Here is a 24,044-nt window from a genome sequence, read left to right on the forward strand (position 1 = left end):
CCCACTGCCGGGAGCCCCACAAACAGATCAAGTCACACAACTTTCACCCACATTCGCAGAGCTTACTTCTCCCATGCATGTTCCCCAGTTGTCAGTCCTGAATCTGAGCTCCCACTAGCTCGGGTCAGCTGTCTCTGTGGTTTTCTATATAACCGTGTGGGGCTTAGAGTTAGCTGTCCTGCTGCTAGTGTCCTTAGCTATGGTTCCCTTCGGTGTCTCTATGCATGTGCAGGCCTGTGAGTGTTAGGTCTCCCTTGTGTCTTCCCAGGGTACAGCCTGTAGGTCCTGTATTATCATTTCCATTCATTGAAGATGAATAGTAAAAATAACAGAGGATGCCAGAACATTGATAGGAGCAATTTTAGGGACTTGGGATTGAGTAGAAATTTACCAAAATCAATCCAGTGAAAACTGCTTCCATCTCAGAATTCACCATCTAAGGAAATCAATCATATCATGAAATAAAAGTATGGTAATCCAAATATACAATCACCACAAAGAATTGTTGGAATTCCAGCGACTTCCATTCTTCCCCCACCCCTCTTTGTCATGCATTGTTTCCATTTCTTTTTGGAAAACAAATAGTATTTAAAAAATAAAATGGTTTTAAATTTTGAAAATTATCTAAGTCACTTTAATGTATGCTTCAAGTTTCATTTATTTATGATATTTACTCATAAAAAGATGCTGAAAAGTTACTTTTATTGATGGGAGTTAGTTAAAAATCAGTCCACCATTATTTTCACTTAACTTTCTTCTTATTTTTATTACTAATCACAAAGTTAGACTAACAGGCTTGGACTTTAAAATATAAACGAAACAAAAGTAACTTTTTCAGAAAAAATTAACAAAAAAGTCCCTTCTTTGGTTTGACTCTATTAAGTTATAAGCTAGCTAGGGGGAAATGCATGTCTATATTTGAAGATATTTCCCAAAAAACAGACATAACCCCTAACTCAAATTCCATAATGAAGACGTACATCAAGAGAACCAAACAGAAACTTTGGGACACACACACACACACACACACACACACACAAAGCTGACAGTTGAAGTTTGCAGCCTAGTAAAAAATAAGAAGTAAGAATTTGTAAAGCATATTGGTCAAGCTCTTACCGAAAGTTTGGCGTCAGAGCTTTACATTCTTTTCATGTTTATTGTGCCTTTCAGGGCAGAAAAAGAAACCAAAAGATATCAATGTGATATTCTGCTTATGGTTATAAAAATAGCGTTACAGAAAATATTAAATATTCATGAGAAATCCTTATTTCCCTCAGGTTCCAGAGAGCAAAAGATGCTGAGAGACATTAAGCACCAAAGGAGGGAACTGTAACACACTACAGATAATCACTAGAGTTATAAACAAAGGCAGTTGATATTAATAATTAAATGAGAACATCCCCTGTGGAGGTTTCCACGAGCACCAGGCATGGTGTGTAACATCTCTTGGCTAACTGATCATTAGTTGCTTTCTAGACCAGGAGTGTACGTTAATGGAACCTGTGTTTCAAGTCCAATAACTTGTCTAGTATAATAAATAATTATACATGCCCTGTGAGGACTCATCCCTCTTAGACCCTGGTGCTTTTAATGTCTGTAAGAGACTATTCAACAGAAGCAAATAGGGACTGTTTATCCATGCTTTGAAGTTTTGTGTTGCACAGTAACTGAGCAGTAGCAGAATTATTTTAATATCATCAGTAGCTGTGCTGGCTAATTTTATGTTAACTTGACATAAGTTGGAGTCATTTTGAAGTTAGGAACCTCAATTGAAAAAAACTTCCCTACCAAATAGACCTGTGTGCAACTCTGTGGTTCATTTTCTTGATTGGTGATTGATGTGGGAGAGCCCAGCCCTCTGTGAGCAGGGCCACCATGGGCAGATAGTCCAGGGTGTCATAACAAATAGGGCTGAGCAAGCCGTGGGAGTATGTCAGTAAACAGCACTCCTCTCTGGCCTCTGCATCAGCTCCTACTTTTAGGTTGCTGCTCTGATTTTTATCACATTACTGACTGCAAGTGGAAACCTTAACTAAGACAATAGGAAGGCTCTATGCACCAAACCTGTGCACTGAAAGTTGTGTGTAATGATATCATGAGTTTTTTTTTTTTTAAATAGGGGTAGTTTTCTCTGTTTTTGAAAACTGTATCTATCTCAACAGGGTCTTCTTCAATGAGCAAGCATCAGTGCTGATTACCACCCTGTGATCCAGAAGAGTCCAGTGACCAAGCATGGCTTCCTCTTGGAGACTAATCCTGTTCCTGTCTGTCACCAGGTGTCTTTCAGGTAAAACACATGCATAATTATTGGATTGTTGCTAAGTCTCAATTAACAAAGGTGTATGAAAATCTCCATCCCAAAGAACTAAACAAAACAATTATCAATAATTAATTAAAGAAGCTTAATGACATTTTAATTTTCCTAAATACAGTTTTAGTAGAATAACATTTATTTATATATATAGTGAACCAGTATTGTATGCAAATATTTTCATGTAACACACACATATATCTATAAACATGTATATACTGTTTACTATATGTAAATGTGGATGATATAACCATATATCCAACATTTCATTTTACATGTGGTGGCATGTGCTCTTAGTACTTATACTACACTGCTATGTGGTAAAAGTTTTTTCATTGACTGTACAGATTTTTTGTGTGTCCAAGAATCAAATACATTCTCTGAATAGTATCACATTTTGAGTATTACAGTGTTCTCTCAAGTAAACAGAAACTATCAAACATGGCAGGTGGAAGATCATACCTAGTTAGAAGTAACTATAAACTCCTTTCAGAATCATTCAGGTAAGCTTTTCCTAGCAATTATACAATACCTTCCAGTCTTGTCCCTGATCTCCATCCATGCAATACCTTCCATGAAATATACGTAATATGTAATGTGACTCTTTTAAAACCCTAGCTCTCAATCATAAAGTGCTCCAAATGTGCTGGTTTGAAATCTGAAGCCATTTCATGGCTTCATAAATTTGTCATTTCACTTTTATAAATCAGTATGTGTTAAGATGTGATAGCTAAGTACACTTGAACATATTTACAAGTTTTAGAAATGTATCCACAAAAGCCTTGCACCCTAATATCAGCAACTTATTAGTTGCAAAGCAAACAACACATTAATTATGCATTTATCAGTAATATTATTTGTTGTAAACATTGAAGGTTGGGGGAGGTCAGTGTAATCTCGAAAAGTGTATATCAAAGATACCGAGCATTAAATGAAAATCATGGTTCATTGTTACTGTGTTCACTCAAGAAATGCGTCTTCAGAAAGCTGTTTCTGCCTGGCTCTGTCGTTATCTGCACAGTATTCCCCACTCTCTGAATCCAATCTACTCCCCTCCAGTCTTCTCAAGCTCCTTGTCTGTTTGAACTCACGGACTGTCTGTCAGTTGTTTTTATGTGTGAGTTGACAATTGCTGGTGGTAGGCAAAAACAGTGTAGTTAGTTTCTCTTGAAATCACCCAACAATAAAATTTTCCAAGTAAATACTCCCTCCAATGGATCTAGCATTTGTATTTTAGGAAAAGCAAGTATACCATGTCTTGCATGGGGTCTGGAATTGCAAACTCTCAAGTTCATGTGTGTATCAAGTTGTCATTGACAGTAGAATAAATGAAATATTGGAAGGTATTTAAACTTCTTCACTGTACCTGAATTTAATAAAGAGAAAATATAGCACATTTTTATAATACATTAATTTTATCTCCCTGTCAACACTTGCTTAAGAGAAAAACCTAATAGCTACTAAAAAGGGTATGTGCAGGGATGCTTTTATTTGAAGTCTTTACCATAGTCTATAGATAATACTCTTATTCAATTTCTGATAGTTAACCCATTCCTATGGCCTAATACTTATTTCACTGTTGTACTATCTTCTGTCTTGCTTTTTAGTGTTCATGGTTAATGCTTTAAGTTAGATACAAGTGCCACTTCGTGGGTCACTTAGCACTGATCACTGAGATAGAAATGAGGATGACTACTTGTATGTTAAGAGCATGTTTAACATGATTGCTACTCTTTGAATTATAAACAATGACTAAAGAGAACAAATAAGCAGCCAGACTTTTGCTTCATGTACCCATTTCCAAGTGGCTGGACTATCCTGGGTCTGCTCCCCCGAGGAACACAGCTCAGCCTTGCTTGAGAACTGGCTGCTACTGCAGGAAGGATTCTTCATGGGCCTCATGGCCTGACATTGGAGTCAGATCTGCAAGTAGAGGCGACAGAACGGCATGATCCAAATTAGCTTGCATAAAATAATACTAAAAATGCTGGTGAGGATTCAGGATTACATTCCATCTGTTCCCAGAGAACTTGCAAAACGGTGCCCTCATTGGAAAGAGCTCCACAATTTGTGAAAAATCCAAATAATCTTCCCTATGCCAAGCAGTTCATGTCCTCCTCACTAGGTGTTAATCTAGCTGGTTTGGAAATATGGACAGTTATATACAAATCAGAAAGTAAAAGAAAATCCATACTTACCTGAATCTAAGAGCATTCTTAATATTAATAATTTAATTAATGATAGTACTTTTGTTTACAAGTTTTTAATAATAATTTTATACAATCAAATATTAATGAAATGACAGGCTGGGCATATTGTTCAGTTGGGAGTATACTTACCTAGCATATAGGAGGTCCTGGATTTGATTCCAGCTGATCATAAACTGGATATGATAATATATACATATCAATAATCTCAGCACTCAGGTGATAGAAGCAGAGAACTCAGAAGTACAAGATTATATTGGGCTACACACTGAATTTAAGGCCAGACTTGGCTACAAGAAACCCTTTCTCAATAATAATAATAATAATAATAATAATAATAATAATAATAGCTCAAAGGAGGAAACTATGAGAAAGATGTCTTCCAGGAAATGAATGAACAAGCAGTGGGCCATATAAATAATGGAACACTATTCAGTGATGAAATAAATGAGGTACAAACTTCATAAACTCATGACATTACATTCACATTGCTAAATGCAAGAAGCTACTGCACAGACAACATGCTCTCTATCATTCTAGTTATATGACGTCCTGAGAAGGGAAAATCACAGAGTGCAAATAGATCAGTGACAATCAGGAGATAGGCTGAACAGGGGGTCAAAGGGGCAGATGAAGAAATTAATATTTTGAAGGCAATGAGAAAGCATTCCCTATGGACCAGATACTAACTCATGGTATGGTGTGTTTATCAAAACCATAGAGAATGTAAATCATAGATTAAACATTAATATATGCAAATTAAATAAAAGTGATTTAGGAGGTCATAGGCTCCCCAAACAGTTTCTAAAACATAACAAGGAATCAAATCACATATGACCCATGTAAACAGCAATCTCAACTAAGGGCAGTGTTTCCTCAAAATTGTTGGAAATGAGCTGTGAGATTAAACATTACCCATATTATACTTATGTATGGTTATCTGTTCAATAATGTTGTTTTTCACTGAGAAGTTCTAATATTATGCATGCTGGACTTCAGCCACCAAGTCAGTGGAGGCAGATCCTGGGGCTGGATTTGGAGCCATAGGCGGGGAAGTTACTGATGATCAGTTATCCATTTGGCGACGGCTTAGAGGTGTTGGAGGCATTGGTATGTACAGATACACTCAAACATGCTATAAACAAACACAAAGGCTGCCATATGTGACTGTATATGCATATGCACACAGATGTTTTATTTCAGTCATTCTAGAAGACACAGATGCAGTGTGTCCCTGTAGGAAGTATCAAGATCTTTCTTTTTATTAAGTTTGCTCTTGAAGAAACAAGGAATATTTCAGAAATGACTGATTACAGGACTTCAGTGGGAAATGTCCTATATAAATCATTTTAGAGTACCTTATGGCTCCTGAAAATATGGAAGTGCTAGGACAAATAAAACTACTTAAAAAAAAAAGAGACATAAAGAGGGGGCTGAGAGATGGCCCAGGAGGTAAAATGTTTGCTGTGTGAGTGTGAGAAGTGAGTTTAGATTCCTAGGAATACATACAAAGCTGGGCACCTGAGCACATGTCTGTAACTCCAGTTCCCTTGTATCAAGATGAGAGAACAGAGAAATCCTGGAATCTGAAAGACAAGTAGCCTGGAGGCATCGGCATTGGGAATAGGAGAGTCTGTGGCCAACAAGGTGAAAGTGAGGGCTGGTACCTGAGACTGTCCTCTGACAGAGGTGCCTGCAACACACACACACACACACACACACACACACACACACACACACACACACACACACACACACACACACACCACATACACATGCATACAAGCACACACACTCATTCATTTCTTTTAATTTCAAAAGGAAACATAATGAGGATATTATGACACAGAAACCAAAAGGTTTCATCAAAGTTGGAATTGGTATATTTGAGATATTTGAGACACAAATTAAATTTAAAATTGCTGCATTATAGCTGAAAGGAGAAAATAAGTACCAATGACTCTACATTGGAATATAAGAAATGCTGAATAAATAATGAGTCAGGAGAATGGAGAAATCTTCCTGTAGAAGAATGTCAAATTCTTTGTGTAGAGGAGGTGGTATTTAAATTTTCCTTTTCCTTAGTGTGAACTGTGCATGGGAGCTTTTCACAATGAGATAAAACATTCTTCCTTGGTGATTCCAAATCCCGTCAGGTTGTCCATGGGGACCAAGCATCTGATGAATCAGCCTCAAACCTTTCAAAGTTGAGTCAACTGTGACATAAAAGGGAGATTGGGGAGGAAGACAAATATAATTTGTTATTTGCATAGAATCACAATCAATAAAAATAATATTGTGTAAAATCTTTAAAAAAAAAAAAGTAGTGAAGTTTTCTTAGGTGGCTCCACCCTGAATTATGGCTATGAGAGACCAGAATAACGCGCAACCTTGAAAATTACAACTTTCACATCGTGATTATTTTGAGACACTTCAGACATAAGTGACTCGGCAAAATAACCTTTCAGTAAGATAAATTTGCATATGTAACATAGACGTGCCTCTTTAATATTTGTATCTCCTTGTCTGCACCAGGAAGACTAGTCTGATAGGGGAGGAGGAAGAACAGAAAAGAAGAAAATTTGCAGAGGAGTGTGGAGCCATACTACCATGTGTGTGTATGTGTGTGTGTTTAAGCCCAAAAACCCTACTAGTGATTGAATTTAAATCCACAGCATGCTCAGGCACATGGATCTTGTATGTTGATACCTTGTGCATATCTTATCAGGTCACGACAGCTACTGTGAGTTCATGAGTCTAACGAACATGCCATGTCTAGAAGATGGAGTTTCACAGAACTGCACCCCATACACAGACATTTACATTCTTCTCTGAGCCTTGGAGGGGTGATATAGATGTTCAAATTAGAACAGGGAACTGCACAGTCTTTATGTTCAGCAGTTTGACCAGTTACATGTCTCTCTGGTAACCTCCCCCCACTACAAACAGAAACTTCTCTGGTCATGAGACAACGCTGACTTCCCTAGCCATGGGCATTTGAGTGATTTTCAGTAGAAGGAATGCAATTCCTTCTATGGAGAAGCCCTCACATTCACCAGCAACTGACTGGTTCCAGCTGTAACTGCCCTGCCACTGGGGTGCCATCAGGCTGATAGGTTGGCATTGTAGCTCACAGGGTCCATAGCTTAGGAAGACGGCTGGGGACTTTTCTCCCACAGAAGCCTATGCAGTACCTTAATAGCTCTACAGAACCTCTTCAGGTGCATGTGGTTGCAAGCTGTGCAGTAGCCAGAGAAAGGCTAAACCACAATGTGCAAGCTTTTCCAAGCCTGGTGTTCTCTTTGCCAAAGTTTTGTTGGTCAAAGCAAATCTCGTGAGCCAAAACCAGAATCTAAGGATGGAAAAGAAAATAACCTTTTAAAGGACGTAGCTGGAAAAGCTGTAATGTACAATGTTTATGTATCCAGAAACAGAACACAAAGTCCTCATTCCTAGACCTACCAGATACTTATTCATTTTTAGGACAATTTTACTAGTAAACAATTCTGTTTATAATCAGCAGTAAACACAAGTGGATATTTCTCTATGTTTTTATTTTTTACGTAGGAGTAAGTGAAAGGATCAGACCTAAAACTTACTAGCTCTGATTAGATAACAGCTTTAAAAATCAGTAAATCATTTTCTTCAGCATTAAATTAACTTCAATAAAAGCTAAGCTTTTAAAAATAGTAAATATGAAGAATTTTGAGCAGAATTCATAATTATTGTAATATATTTTAATATATATTTATGTGTATCTATACACACATACATAGAGATAGATGATGGATAGATAGATAGATAGATAGATAGAGAAAACCATCAATATTTTTAACATCTGTTGGATTAAAATATTCCATATTATTGTTCACTGTAAAAATGATTCTCAGAGGACATGCATTCTCCAAGTAAATACAGAAATAGCAATAGGGAATGCAGAAGGGATCACCTTCATGTATGCTGAATTACTAAGTAACTTTCCTGACTTTATAAATAACTTTTCATTTATTCTTCATATTTGAAAGAACAATAAAATAAAAGGTGTGAGTTGATTTTCTGTGTTATGCAAAATATTCTGTCCAATGGGTTCCTCAGTTATCTTAGGACTCCTGGACAATGGCTAGGGATTATGCTAATTCACTTATAAATATTTAACATGGGAGGATATTGTAATAGTATTCATTATAGCAAGGTTCCTTTCCATGTAGTATAAATTGTTCATTATTGGTGGCACAGATGGGAAATCATATAGAATATCTATCTGCTTAGCATGTGTAATGTAGTGTTGGTTTATGGTAAAGATATTTCTCCAACAACAACAGTTTCATTAGACAAACAAACATCCTCACATGCTTCTGATTGCTGCCACGCACAAAGTCTGTGAGCATCACTTTCTTTTCTTTTGTTATGTTTCACGTCCCTGGTAGTTTTGTTCCTAGACGGAAACTCGTGGATGTACAATGTGTAGATTGCCTCCCATAACAATGCTTTTGAACTCTCCAGATGAGATGGGAAGTCCATCTGATCAGCGGAAATGGCCACCTGCCCATTCTCACATAAGTATCTGTAGTTAATTTTCAGTCACTTGTACATGCTTCTGTAAGCTGTATTGGTTTAAAAAACAGCAACAACAAGGACAAAACAAAGGCACTTTCTCCGTCCCTTAACCCTATTCTCCTTCTTTGGGATAAATCCATTTTATTGAAAAGGAGAGAGTTTGTTTCTTCTGCCAGGCAAATGATGTCCTGGTGAACAGAGAATGCCTGTCACTGATAAGCGTATACAATACGGTCTTCCTTGGGGATGGTGTGGTAAATCACGGAAACCTTTGTCATTGTTAGAGTGTTACCTCAGAGTTTAGAAAGGGAAATGGAAAGAAAGGTGCTACAGCAAACAGGTGCCTAATAACTCTGACTGGCCTATTGGAATTTAGAAAGAAAAATGGCTTAATGCTCCTTCCTGATCATTTTTAAATTATGCATTTGCACATTGTATTAGCCCCCCGGGAAGTCCTGATGATAACAGGAGCTCCCTCACTGTGACAATCCAGCCTGACTTTATCAACTATGCTCTGGTGGTATTAGAAATGTAATTATTCAGCAAACAATTTAATTTGTCCTTGTTGGGGATGAGGCGGGGGTAATGGTTGGATCACCTGAGTTTAATGCACTTTGTTGTTCTTATCTTAACAGCAAAGACCATATTAAAAGTCATCTCTAATTGTCACAATTCCTGGAGTGAAATAAAATTAAGTCATCAACTAACAAACCAGTTGAGAGTCTTAAGAAATGATTGCAAGTATGTGTCTCAGTTTAATGAAGATGACACAGAGAGTTAGCTTACAAGGTCACCTAAATGTGATTTCTTTTACATTATGTATTTATTGAAAATAGTTTTACACTTCGGTATTGGACAGGACTGAGCAATATATGCCAAAGTGTTTTGCCATTTTTAAACAGTTGTGATGTCATCAAGTATCCTTTAAACCACTCATACTGGTCTCATTATTTTTCAATAACTTTATCTTTACTAACAGAAAATTGATCATTAAATCGGTTTTCTTTGTTTTTGTTTTTGTTTTTGTTTTTGTTTTTTTTAAAGATTTATTTATTTATTATGTATACAGTGTTCTGCTTGTATGTATTTCTGCAGACCAGAAGAGGGCACCAGATCTCATTATAGATGTTTAGCACATGTTTCTAATTGACTCGGATCTGGAAGAGCAGTCAGTGCTCTTAACCTCTAGCATTCTCAGGTTTTCTTTGTTTTAAAATAATGCTCAGAGGATTCATAGCTAACCCTGTTCATGAACACTTGTCTATGACTGTTTACAACACCAGTGTTCAAGCAGAGGTAAATTTCAACCACAGCAATACTAATGTAAATGCAACTATTAATGAACTGAATCTCACATTACTTACAATAAGTGTGGGAGGAGAGAGACTGCCCCATGTAGTCATTTGTCAGTGAGAAAACACTTTTTTTTTCTGTGTCCCATTGGTTTCATCTCTATTCAGAATATAAAGTGGGTAGAAAATTCCATTCACCTAGCACTAACACCTAAGGAAAGCTATGAAACAGAGATACAGAAAAACACACAGGGAACTCCTTCTGTCATTCATTTTTAAGCAAACTATGTAGGGTTTTTAGAGTCTGAATACTGTAATCCATTGTGTATGAAATAAATCACGTATAACTAACTGGGAGAAAGAAAATGCTTTTAAGTGGTACACATTGCCTTTTGTTTTACCTTATATCTTTCAGGGAAATCCTGCTTTTTTAATCATTAAACCATTGAAAATTTATCAACATCATCATGTGGAGATATTTATATGGTGTAGCTATCAACAAAGCCCTTCCTTCCTAGAAGTTAAAAAAGAGTGGTTTGCCTTTCAATGTTCCTCATCTCTTCATTGATAAGTTTGCCAGAGCACACCAGCTTCCACTGTGATGAGTTTGGCCCTGGTGTGTGCTTCCAGGTGACTTTTGCCTCAGTCGAGTATGAGATGAAACCACCTGCGTGGTCTGAGTCAGAGAGGAAGAAGGTTTTGAGTGACGCTCTTTTGATTTTGAGTAATTACATACCTCATGGCTGTGAATTTCCTCTTTATGTAAAAATATGTGACTTCTGCTCTATAAGAGCAGAGGCAGTTTGCTCTTTGATATATCATGTACAAAAGTAGGAAAATGCTTATTAGATGTATAAGTATAATTATTTTTAACTTAATAAATATAAGGCTTATAATATTTTCAGTTGAGTATATAATTTAGTAATTTTGACTCAGAAAATGCCCAAAGTGGCTGAGTAACTTTGGATTCCACAACCTAATCATACTGATGCATTTCAAATGTAATAATCCAGCTGAGGTTATCTGTGGCATATAGACTTTCTGAGTTAAAGAAAGACAGTTACCTTAGTTTAGTTCTGGACATTATGAAAACAAACTGTAAAAATAAAAATGTTTAAAATGTAGAAATGCAAAAAAGAAAGGAAAAAAAGAAAAAGATGAAATCTTTGAGGCATTCAAGCTGCCACTTGGACCAGGTCAGCTCTCACCCTCTATTTCCCTCAGCAACATTAGCTACAGGAGGTCCCTAGGAGCCAGCCAGCTGTGTGCCTTTCTCCTCTGTCCTCGGTGCTAATTTGGAGACATTCACTGGCTGGCAGTGCTCTCCTACCCTAGAGCTATTTTTATTTAATGCCTAAATTAAGAACTACTTCAACCTGGCTGCAGGATTCTTATATGTTCCAGAATAACCCTGAAGAAATTGACCATTTTTTTAAAATGGAATCCTAAAAAGTTTAACATGCAACATTGCTTTCAGTTATTGTCCAGTCTGCCCTCTGAAAGCCAGTACTGCTGTAGAGAAAGACTATCACACAGGAACATAGTAGGCATAGTGTGCTGAAGATTGCAATGGGGGGTGTAATTAATAAAATTAAGACAACATATACAGGGGTTGGAGCAAAGGCTTGGTAGTTGAACGTGTTTAATGCTCTTGCAGAGGTCCCAGGTTTGATTCCAAGCACACACACTATTGGCAATTCATACCTTCCTGTAGCTCCAGTTGGAGGGGATCTGATACCCTCTGGCTCCACAGACACCTGTTCATATGTGGTGCACATAAACTCATATAGCCATACACACATGCACACAGTGAAAACCAAAGGAAATATATACAAATGTTCTCATGTTCAGTCCTGGGATCTTTGGAAATAATTCACTCATAGTTCTGTTACTTTTGCAAATATTTGTTTAGTGTCTACTATCTTGTTCTAGGTATTAAGGACATAGCAATGTACAAATCACATCCCTTCCCTTAGGAAATGCATATGCTAACAGAGATAATATACCTTATCTAGAAAAGAAGTAATACAAGATCTGATGGGGACAATTTCCAAAAAGATATTAAGTGAATAAAGGAAGAGTGGGTGGCCTGGGTGGCCTGGGTGGCCTGGGTGGCCTGGGAGCAGGTTGTTGATCTCTGTTGGTGGTTATAAAAGGGCACTGTGAGTTGCTCCCTAAGGAATCATGTTTAGGTGTAAAAAAGAAGGAAAAATTAGTTTCTGGCAAAAAAAAAAAGTGCTTATAGCTGCAGGGACAGCGTCACATGTGACAGATGTCACAGTGCTTAAGAGGGAAATGACATCATATAGAGGAAGAAATTCTCAAACTGAGGAGAAAGAAAAACCTCTGTGGATGAAGACAGCATCTAACAAATGTTATGGGTGAAGAAATAAATACACATTCTCTAGAAGTCACTTGTGATTAACACAGTCTACTGTTGGTGGAGCAGCATGGTCAGGGTATAAGCTGAACTCTGAACTCTGCACATTGCACAGCTTTGTATCAACAGCTTGCTGTGTATGGAGAGTTTTGTGAAACTGTCAATCACATCAGACACTAAACTTTCCAGATACATCTGTTTTTTTTTTCTTTTATTTTCTTTTTGTTTCCACAGTTGAGACTCTCAATAGACTATTCATTCTCATTCATTTTTAGTAGATGCTAACTAATTTTCTATACAAAAGTTCATCTATACAATTTATTTGATTTTGGTCCATAGCAGCAAAGCATTGTACACCTGCAAATCTACAGGCTTTACCTATTTTTTAAAGGATTCAAACAGAAACTGGTAAGTGAGTCACATATGATTTTGCAGAAGCTATAAAAGTTGGCACACTGTTCTGGCACAAAAGCAGAATCAGTGTCCATTCAACAGCATTCTGCTGAGACTCGGAGAGATCAGAGTTAAGGAAGCGAGTCTGCATGCCACGAGCTTAGGGCAGAAGGGAGGCCGTTTGGGGTGCACACGAGAAGACTGCCTGTTCTGTTCGTTTGTGGGTTCACCTGAGCCATGTGCTTGCTATGTAGCTCAGGCTGGTGTAAAGCTCCTGAGGTTTCTGCCATAGTTTCTGAAGTTCTAGAGTTACTGGATATATACCACCATGTCCAACTAAGTCAACTTTACTGCTTTGTGGAGAATTATATGCATAGAATAAAAACTGGGAGATTAGGTTAAGAAAGAATTGCAATAGTTTTGAAGAGAGAAAACACCATCAACAATTTATATCTGTAGGTGTCCAAAGGCTATTTCTTGACGTCATTGTAAGTCAGCACAGGCAAGGGCCTACACTACCAGGGCTAACTGATTCGGTTATATTAGCAGCTGCACAAGAGGGAGTCTAGACTTGCTTTACATCTCTCATGCTAACACAGCTATAATGTTATGCTCTGTTCCAGGCTGCAACTTCCATATGTCTGTGGTGTTTTACTCAGTTCAAGGCTCTGTTACAGGATAAGAGAGATGAAAAATGTTCATGTCAAAGAAGAGATGACTAGAAGAGGAGCTGAATGAATGAGTCACCTGATACTTATAGGCGTTCTAAGCCAGAACTCAGGGCAAGGGCTGGAGAGACAGTTTAGGACTTGAAAGTGCTTGTGCTCCTGCAAAGGACCAAAGTTTGGTTCCCAGCACCCATAATAGGTGACTCACAGCTGCCTGCAGTTCTATCTCCGGGGGATATTGCAATCTCTTTTGGCCGCCTTTGGCACATAAACAACAGCCTCAAATGACACATTCCTCCTGCAAGAATCCATTGATTTGATGTTGATTTTTCCTAGCAAGCAAGTAAAAGATGTTTGAGAGATGTATCTAATGGGTAGGCAAAAGGTTTATTGTGGTTGAACTTGGGTGTACTCTGAGCATTCGGCATGTCTTTGTTGACAGTAAGTACTTTAGTTTAAGTTATATTCTTTACATGGGACATGCATGGATAGTTGGCTTTTACATATTGTGTAATAGCAAGCAACTTCTTGTACACTGAAAGATGTAACACATAAGAGAAATGTTTAGTACAACATTCATATATATCATTCCATAAGAATATTCTCACAGTGAGATACAAACCCCAAAATTACACAGCAGAAAAGTCACAAGGTAGGTAGCAACAGTTGCAGCACAAAAGAGAGCATTTGCCAAGGTTTATACTACATGCAAATACAGTCTTAAACAGTTACAGTTCATCATGTGTAGCCCATTTAGGCTTATTCTAAACCATGGGAGCAGATAAACTACTAAATCTACTGAAAAGTGAGTGGTGAGATTTGATGTTCTGAGGATGATTCTAAGGATCCAGAGTTGCTCAGGTGTAGAATCAGGAGATTTTCTCAGGATGGCCTCTCTATTTTCCGCAGTGAATGTTCAGGCTTGATACAAAGGATAATTGCATAAAATAATTTCAATATTGTATACTTGGCACAGATCATCTGACACTTCAGATATATGGACAGACTCTCAAAGGAGGGGCAAGGTGTTTTAATAGTGATTTTGTTAATTTTTTATAATGGTAGTTGGATATGATTACCTGCTATTAGCTGCAATAATATGAAGTAGGATTTCAGCTGATTATGACAAACTAATACCTGGAAGAATCCAAGGGCCTTCCAGAGGTCAAGCTGAGGCTCAAGGAGTCTTGGTGATATTGGCTTTTGATTATTAGCTGTTTCTTGCTATGAATTTCTCATGTGTAATTGTAGCTTTTCCATCATTCATTGGGCACCATTTCCCCTCTACTAATGGGATATTTAGATAATCTTCTGTGCAGTAACACAGCCAGGATCCCCAATTTCAGGCCTTTCTTTAATTATCATCATTAGCTGCATCTGGCCAGGACCATCCCTGGAAGGACAAAAGTGTGGTGGTATTGTGTTCCCCAAAATATCCTAATAAACTTATCTGGGGTCAGAGAACAGAACAGCCACTAGATACAGAGGCTAGAAAATGGTAGCACTCACATCTTTAATCCTAGCATTCCAGAGGCAGAAATCCCTGTGGATCTCTGTGTGTTCAAAGCCACATTAGAAACAGTCAGGCATGGTTACACATGCCTTTAATCCCAGAAAGTGAGCCTTTAATCCCAGGGAGTGATGGTAGAAAGCAGAAAGATATATAAGGCATGAGGACCAGAAACTAGAAGCTTTTAGCTGGTTAAGCTTCAGGCTTTTGAGCAGCAGTTCAGCTGAGAGCCATTGGGATGAGGACACAGAAGCTTCCAGTCTGAGGAAACAGGATCAGCTGAGGGACTGTCGAGGTGAGGAAGCTGTGGCTTGTTCTGCTTCTCTGATCTTCCAGCATTCACCCAAATAACTGGCCTCAGGTTTGATTTTATTAATAAGACCTAAAATTCCTGCTACACGAAAGTGTCTTATCAGAGATACCTCTGTACTCTTTAAGAACAGAGTTAAGCATCCAGACTATCTGTTTGAGAAGGCTTGGCAGACGTGCTAACTGCCAAGCTTAACTTTTTCCTATCCAAAGTCTTATCTCTAGTTTTTGATCCAGCCTTAACAATTAACTCAGAACTAAAGGGTTCCTACTTACAGGCACATCTAGCTGTGACAGAAGTTGCCTAGCCAAGTTGAACAGCAACTGAGCACACTTCCCCTACTCTGCCATAAACTGCGGGAGCAGAGATAGCTTGACGAGATAAAGGCCAAATGGATAAAAGGCAGTTTTATTTTCAGAGCAGGGACGGAAAAGAAAAAAGAAAATTGAAGAACTAGGTGGGTAAGAACAAGACGGAAGAACTAAGGAGATGGGAAAAAGAATGAGAAAGAGAACTTAGAAGATTATAGAGAGCAACTATGGATGAAGAGGAGCGAAGATGGGAAAGAACTAGATGAATGAGAACCTACATGGGGCAGAATTACATGAAGGAATTAAGATAGCACAGAGGGGGAACAGCATATAAATATAGAGAGAAATCAAGCTAGAAAGGAGCTAAATAAGAGAGCAGAAGAGAAGCTGTGTACAGAGAAAACTGACTCAGGAGAATAAAGTGGACTAAAGAGTATCTTGTACGTAGATTTACTAGAGTATCCTTCAGATTAATCCACCACCGTAGTGTCTCTTCTGGAACTATGAGTAAAGGCTATTGAGGGGCTGGATTCCAATAGCTTTCGATAGTTACCAAATGAAAAGATGGTGGCTGGTTACTGGCTGAACAGAGAACAGAGACATGGGATTAGGGTAGGACCAACATGTGACAGAGTGGAAGAGACAGGAGGTGCAGCATGATGGACAGGAGAAGTGGCTTGGCCCAGCCAGCTGCATTGAGACATCATGAAGGGACAGAGGTAAAAAAGGTCTAAAAGTAATATGATAGGACATAGATTTAAGAAATGATTATGGTCAAAGAAGAGCCAATGAGTTAAATAAAAAGAACCATATTGAAATATGTGTCTATGTATATAGGGTATGTGTCTGTTATGCCAATGATGGGTGTGTGTTCTGGATGTGTATTACCATGTACATTTCTATGGAATGTAGTATGTGTTGTACATGGTGTGTGTGTGTGTGTATGTGTGTGTATTTATGTATATATGTGTGTGTGTACATATGTGATACTTGTTGAGTGTGTTGGTCTATGTTCAGTATGTGTGCTGTGTGTGTGTGTTGTATGTATAGGTGTTGTTTGGTTGTGACATGTGTGTGTATTTAGTGGAGCTTAATAAATGAGAATCTAATCATCTTTTGATTCCAGCCACAGAAACTCATCTGAAGTAACAGCATTGACTGGATCATAAATAGTCTTTTCATGCAGCCATCTGATTCCATTTTGTGAGGCTGTTCTGCATGGTCAGAAGTTTGTTTTAAATATAGCGTACAAACAAGATTCTAGAAATGACTCCTGTAAAAATGCAAAGTAGGACATTTTGGGAAAATAGCATAGAAGTAAGAGGACTGAGTGTGCTCTGACTTTGCCGGGAGCTGGCTGTCACCTCTCCGTTCTCTGTAACATGACACAAAGCTACAGAACTGGACTCATCTCTCCTGGTAGACTGGCTTGCAGTCCTTTCACAAACCAGGCTAAAGCACTGCCATTAGGGAACCTAGATGTTAAATGTCTATGGAGGTCAAAGAATGTAGCTATACACAACCACCTATTTACTAAATGGTGTTAACTGAGGTCCAGTTTAGAGAATCCAAAAGTAAGAAAGAGTGGAACATGAAAAAGAACAATGTAAATAATATGTTTGTACAAAGATATGACAATTAAATCCACTTCTTTGTATGTTAACAGAATGTATTTTTTTTATTTAAAATGTTTTTTTTTTCATTTTATGTACCAACCAAGTTTCCCCTCCCTCCCCTCCTCCTGCTCACCCTCTCAAAGAGGGTACAACGTCCCATGGGGAGTCAAGATCATGATGGGGAAACACACAGAGACCAGAGCTAGTTGGGGCTCACTGACTCTGGACTGACAGCTGGGGAACCTTCATGGGACTGAACTAGGCCCTCTGAATGTGGGTGACAGTTGTGTGGCTTGGGAAACTTGTGGGGCCACTGGTAGTGGGACCAGGATTTATCTCCAGTGCATGAACTGGCTTTTTGAAGCCCATTCCCTATGGAGGGACACCTTGCTCAGCCTTGATGCAAGGGGGAGGGGATAGAGTGTATTTTTTAAGTTGAAGACAAGAAATTAGTAAATTGCAAAACCTTTTTGTCTAAGTTACCAGTTTTTTCTTCCCATTACAGAGTAAATAAAATGAAAACTTCTTTCCAGCCAGGAAGGGAGCTGAGAGGAACAGCACATGTTGGCATATCTGCAGAAAGAAAAGGAGCCTCCCCTTAAATCACTAAATGTTTCCTAACCAACAGAAAGTCAAACGTAGATTGAACATACAGAATATTCTTGGGATGACCTGGAATATCCTCTCCCCTCCGTGTGTGTGTGTGTGTGTGTGTGTGTGTGTGTGTGTGTGTGTGCGTGTGTGTGTGTGTGAGCTCGAGCTGTATGTAAACACCTTGACTCAAGTATGGAAACTAAGCACAACCTTAAGTCATCATCTCTCTCCTTGCTTGAGACAAAGTATCTCCTGGCCAAGGCTGCATAAGCCAAGGTAGCTGGCACACAAGCTTCGGGTGATTGTCCTGTCTCAACACTGGTATTGCAGTAGTATAGACTTTCCTGTAGATTTGGAAGGCAAGTAACATACAACATACTGGTGCAAGAGAATGCATGAAGGGCAAAGGTTCACGAGCCAGTTATAGAACAAAAGTTCAAGGAGCAGAGTTTTCCTGACTTGAGCTCTCGGTGGATGATGGTCAATGCTTAACTGAAGCAGTTGAATTCAGAAGTTTAAGGTGGCTCGCACTTAACCAACTCTGTGCTGCTATAATGAAGGGCCTAGAGTTCCAAGGCTCCAAAAATTCGTGGCAACACTAGCACTAGTGTGGAAGGAGTCCTGGCTGGGTTAGAACATGGTGACCAGGAAAAGGAACGAACACAATGCAACTATGTCCAGGAAATGAGATAGATGTACTTTGTACCACCACTTCCACAAAAATAAGAGCAGCATGAATCCCTTATGGGGCTTTGGGCTTGCCTGTTTTACTAGGACCTGTCCCTCAAAAGTCTGCCTCTCAATAACCCCTTCAGGGGGATCAGCCTTCTAATACATGAGCTTTTAGGGGAGTCATAAACATTGTCCATGCTATAACAGTCTGCTATTGGCTGGAACTGGGAAGAAGGTATCAGAACAAGACTTCAGTCTGAACAAAGGCTGCCATGCCTGGAGCTCCAAGTAGACTGGAAAAGATCTCAAAGGCCAAATTGTGTGATTCCTCAAATACCAGGGAAGGAACTCCAGCCAGCCTGAGAATGGCCAACATGGCTCCAACAGACCTTGCCTTCCTCTGCCATTCCCTCTGCCTTGCTAAAAACTATTAGACTACATTCCTAAAGCTAGCCACCAAGGTCCATTCCCTTATTTGGCCACTTCCTCCACCTGAGGCTAACTACCAAGGTCCAGCTATCAAAGTATTGAAGTCCAGCAATTAAAGGCCCCTTTTGGCTCATCTAGTTATCATGCCCAATTAAAATTAAAAACCTCATCCTAACATGGGGTTTCTGCTTTTGCCTTTATAAACCACCATTTGCCTGTGGGCCATGTCTATCTCCTCTCTATGCATGTCTATCTCTCCCCACTCTGGGACAAATATCCCTTCCCCTCTTCCTTGTCCCCTTCCCCTTCTCTGTCATCCTCTATCTCCTGTCTTTTTTGTTTTTCTGTCTCTGTGGCTTATCACTGCTCCTTGTCCCTCTGGGACAAATAAATCTTTATGTTGAGACTTGATCTTGGGGTGTCCTGAGCTGATGTCCATTTTTTCATTCAGCATCTAGTCAAGTGGCACATACAGATTCAGTGCCCACATCACAGCTGAAACATCAGTGGAAGACATCTGGCTCTTATCTCTCTGACCCCATCTGAGAGATTCACAAAGAGAAGAAAAGCAAAGACCCAAATATCATTTCCAACATATTTTCATCTCCCTTAGCAGAGATCTTCAGTGACAGGACAAACCTCACCTTCGGAACAGAGGAGGAATGAGAAGTAGAAGACTTGCATAGGCAGGGATAGACGTGTTAATAAAACCACTCTTTGTATCTAAGATTCTGAATCTATGAATTTGATGTGTGCGAGCTGGTTGGTTCTTTTGATTTGAAGATAGGAAAGAATCTCAGAGAAAGGTGACCGAGAAGTTTATTGGCAGGCATTGCAGACTCAGGTGGAGAAGGGCATCCAGTAGTTGAGACTCTCAGGGGTCCTGGCTTTCATTGGTTTGGTAACCCCTTCCTGGTGATTTTTCCATCTCTCCTTCATTGGTCCTAAGGTGTCTGTGTGTGCCTTCTAACACAGTAGCTAGATCCCCATTCCCATCCAAGAGTGCATAAACAGCCACAGGTTGGTTAGGGTCTGTCTGTCACCAATCACAAAGGACCCCTGAATCCTCCTTTTTGATATTGTGATAACAGAGAAAGAGAAGCTTAAGGAAAAGAATGAAAAATGAAGTCTCATTTCCTTTCCCCCTTTCCTCTGCCCTAGAGACCCATGGCCTTAAATTCAGCCAACTGAAGACCAAAATTATTTGAGAAAAATTGTTTGTACCCAATATATACAGTCTTTTCTCATCATAAACTCTATCCTACATACCTTTATATGGGTTCTAATAACATTTGCATTGTGTAAAACTTCATAAGTGATCTGGAGATGATTTAAAGTAGAAAAATATGCACATAATGCCTGCAATATCATTCCATTTGATATAAAAGATGTTAAAGTCCACAAATATCAGCTTTGCAAAGGATCCCATGTTCAGTCCCTTAGGATATGAAGGATGACTGTATTCTAAATCTATACCTAAAGGATACAGACACTTAGAGATACTGGATTACATCATCAAATGCAGAGCATGGTGGAGAGAGCACTCACATATTTAAAGTGACAAATGAGAAAACATAAAATTTTATAAATGTATCATGTATATTTTCTTCCTGTCAATATACAAGTCTAAATCTAGTTATCAGTAAAAATATTTTTGGGGTTCTGGTAAGATGGCTTGCCTGTTGATAAGCCAGATAACCTGAGTTTAAGCTCTAGGACCATTGTGATGGAAAGAGAGAACCAATTTTCACAAGTTTCCTCTGACTTCCATGTGCACTCCATGACATATGCATGTACACACACACACACACACACACACACACACACACACACACACGTGCGCACACTATGGTAAATGAAAAATGTTTTATGATATATATTACGGTGAAAATGGAATGAGTACCAGTGTATCTGGCAATATGAATGGATGCTCAACACTGATAAACCAGTTTGAGGGATAAACACTTCCCACTGTCTTCATTCATTGGTTTAGAGGCCATTTCAGCTCTTTGGAGTCAGCTAGTTTAAAAATGGCAGGAGTAGCGGGGCGGTGGTGGCGCATGCCTTTAATCCCAGCACTCGGGAGGCAGAGTCAGGCGGATCTCTGTGAGTTCGAGGCCAGCCTGGGCTACCAAGTGAGTTCCAGGAAAGGCGCAAAGCTTAAAAAAAAAAAAAACATGGCAGGAGCCTGCAGTAGTCATGACCTATTGTCTCCCCAGACATCTCACCTTTTAATTCTGTCTCCTCAGGGATTAGAATTTAATGTAAATTTTGAAGGAATTCAAACATTTAGACCATAGCATAAACCTTTGGCCTGAAAGAGCAAATCTTGGACCACAATGAAGGGATAAAACTGTCCAGGGGTCTCCATGATATAATGCAATCCCTATATTATTCCTGCTTTCATTAGCAATATTTCCTAGTCCCCGCTGAAAACATTTATTAAGTAGTCCACATCAAAAGTCTTCAGGAAGAGAAAATGCTCAAAAAGGTTCTAAGTCTGGAGGGCATCTGGAAACTAGGTCGAGAGGGCACAGGAGTAGGAAGGTCACAGCAGATTTTTGCGAGCATCCCCTCTGTCTTTTCCTTGGCGTGTTACCCGAGTCCTGCTCTGCTCCCTTCGCTTTCCCCTGTGCACACATGTTCCATAGCCATATGCTCTAAATGGACTCTTCACATTTAGCAAAATGAACTGAGGCTATGCGACTTGTTGACTTACAAATGATTAATCTTAATGTCTGGCAAAAGCCGGGAATCCAGAATAAATAGATGTGTTTTACTAGATTAATGTGCAGAAGTTATGACATTTATGTTTCCACTAGGCATTATGCTGTAAATTATGTCAATATAGTAGTTTGTTACAGACTGTTATGATTTTCATTTAATTAAAAAATTTGAGTGGCAGATTTTTTTATATTGATGGAAATTATGAACAAATATTTCCCTAGAGTGACATATAAAACTGAACAAAATAGAAAACATGACAGAGCCCATGGGAATATCAAACAATAACTACTGCAAGTCATGTATCAAAATTAAAGTTCAATAACCCCCTCATTTCTTACTTATAAAATAGCTGAAGAGAGTTGTGCATTTAATTTCCAAGGTTCCCACTGTCTTTGTTTATGTGGACTGTGAGAATCATAAAATTGACCTCATGAGATGAAGTAGGCCAGATAATTATTTATGAGTGTGAATGACACTATTGGAAAAGGCATGGTGCCAGGACCCATGGACTGTGCTGAGTTCCTTCAACTTTCAAATCTGCAGCTATTGAAACTGGGCATCTGAACTAGTCAGTTTTCTTTTCTCCCGGGGACCAGCTGCACAGGACATGTAACCAGGTGCTCCGCAGTTATCTCCCGGAGCGAAGATGGCGGCTCATGAGGATCAAGAAACCAACAATTCACAAGACTCAGGCAGCTCAGCAGGTTCCAAACTCAAAGACCCACCAGCAGTTACATAAACAGTAAATCATCTTTGGGGAAGACAGACTCTGCAATTTTGCAGCCACTTTCAGGGATGCACTCTCCTGAGAGGCCATTCGTGTTCAGGTGGGCTTTTCAGAAGCGCACCTGTCTTGGATTCACCCACACTCCTGTAAATAACACTTCACCTATGCTTCTAGAAGTGTTGCAGCAAATTCATTAGTTCCCCAAGTGAGATGCCTGTGGAATGACTCCTTTGTCATTCTGCTTGTGTGTGTCAGTATTTGTACACCCAACACTAGTGCTACACTCATCCTCCTAAAGCTGGCTCTGGTTATGATGTCTGTGTGCTCCATAGACATCAGGGTCTTAGAAACACCTGAGACCCACCACGTCTAATTATGTTCATCACAGCGCAAGAGTGCTGTGGCGTTTACACATTGTTTTGATGGTTTCACTAGTTAAGCCAAAGCAATGGTGAGAATATGTAGGGACCAGGCTTCACCCATAGGAGCAGTAAAAAGATTATCTTTTAAAAATTGAAAACTTGATTTCTAGGCCAGTGAGATGGCTCTGTGAGGGAAAAGACAAACAGCTGTTTTGCTTAAGTGGCAGGCTGAGGTAATTTTCAAAGAATATTTTTGACAAGCATGCAAACTCAAATACCAGCTTGCCTCTTTGTTTCAAGTAAAAACATGTCCTGTGGGAAAGCATCTCCTTGTTTTGTCTCTCAATGGCTGCCGAGGCTGACAGCCTGACCTGGTAGAAGGAGAGAACAGACTGGGTAGCTGTCACCTCACCTCCACACCAAAGCACAGGTTTCCAGCCCTCTACCACACACACAGTAAGTGCATATGAAAAAAATGAATCTAGTCTCACTGAAATAGCCTTAATGAAACCCTAAGTATGTTAAAGTTCATTTAACAAAACTTTCAGATACATTTAATAATTTTAGAACAGAATAAAATGTGTGTATAGCTCACTTCAACCTGATATGGAAAGAATGCAGATGTTAAGGAGAGCTTTGTGCACTTGTTTGCGCTGGACTTGGTTTTAACTTGAAAGAAAGAAGGATACTGCTATTTGAGCTTGCAGGCTTGGAAATTAAAATCTTTAAAAGTTAACTGAGCATGCATATAAGCAGAAAACAGAGAGCATTTGTTACCAGCAACAAAGTTCAACCCTTTACCCCCAAACTAGACAAGCCACATTTTAGGAAACTTGCATCACTTTTTCATATTCCAATGCTGTTGTGACAACAAAATTGGCACAGCTAGATGATGTGAAGTTTTTCCAGTGATGCAAAGCATGATGCTATGAAACCCTGAAGAGATGCCAGGAAAGCTCACTGATGGGATTTCAGAAC

At 39.1% G+C, this 24,044-nt stretch overlaps 1 protein-coding gene and 1 long non-coding RNA gene across 2 annotated transcripts in view; both read left to right on the forward strand.

Annotated features, from left to right (window-relative positions):
* The window catches only part of Cntn5 (contactin 5), a 1,130,804-nt gene that overhangs the window by 470,756 nt on the left and 636,004 nt on the right, over positions 1 to 24,044 (forward strand). Inside the window, exon 4 of the mRNA XM_037208201.1 lies at positions 2,163 to 2,287. Within this exon, the coding sequence (XP_037064096.1) occupies positions 2,233 to 2,287 (55 nt within the window). The 5' untranslated portion in view covers positions 2,163 to 2,232. The remainder of the gene's footprint in view (positions 1 to 2,162; positions 2,288 to 24,044) is intronic.
* On the forward strand, positions 8,277 to 10,587 carry LOC114695700. Its single transcript, XR_003734903.1, has 2 exons — positions 8,277 to 10,073; positions 10,274 to 10,587. It is a non-coding gene; the product is annotated as an uncharacterized LOC114695700 (long non-coding RNA).

Source organism: Peromyscus leucopus, chromosome 7, assembly GCF_004664715.2.
Source record: "Peromyscus leucopus breed LL Stock chromosome 7, UCI_PerLeu_2.1, whole genome shotgun sequence".
Classification (NCBI taxonomy): domain Eukaryota; kingdom Metazoa; phylum Chordata; class Mammalia; order Rodentia; family Cricetidae; genus Peromyscus; species Peromyscus leucopus.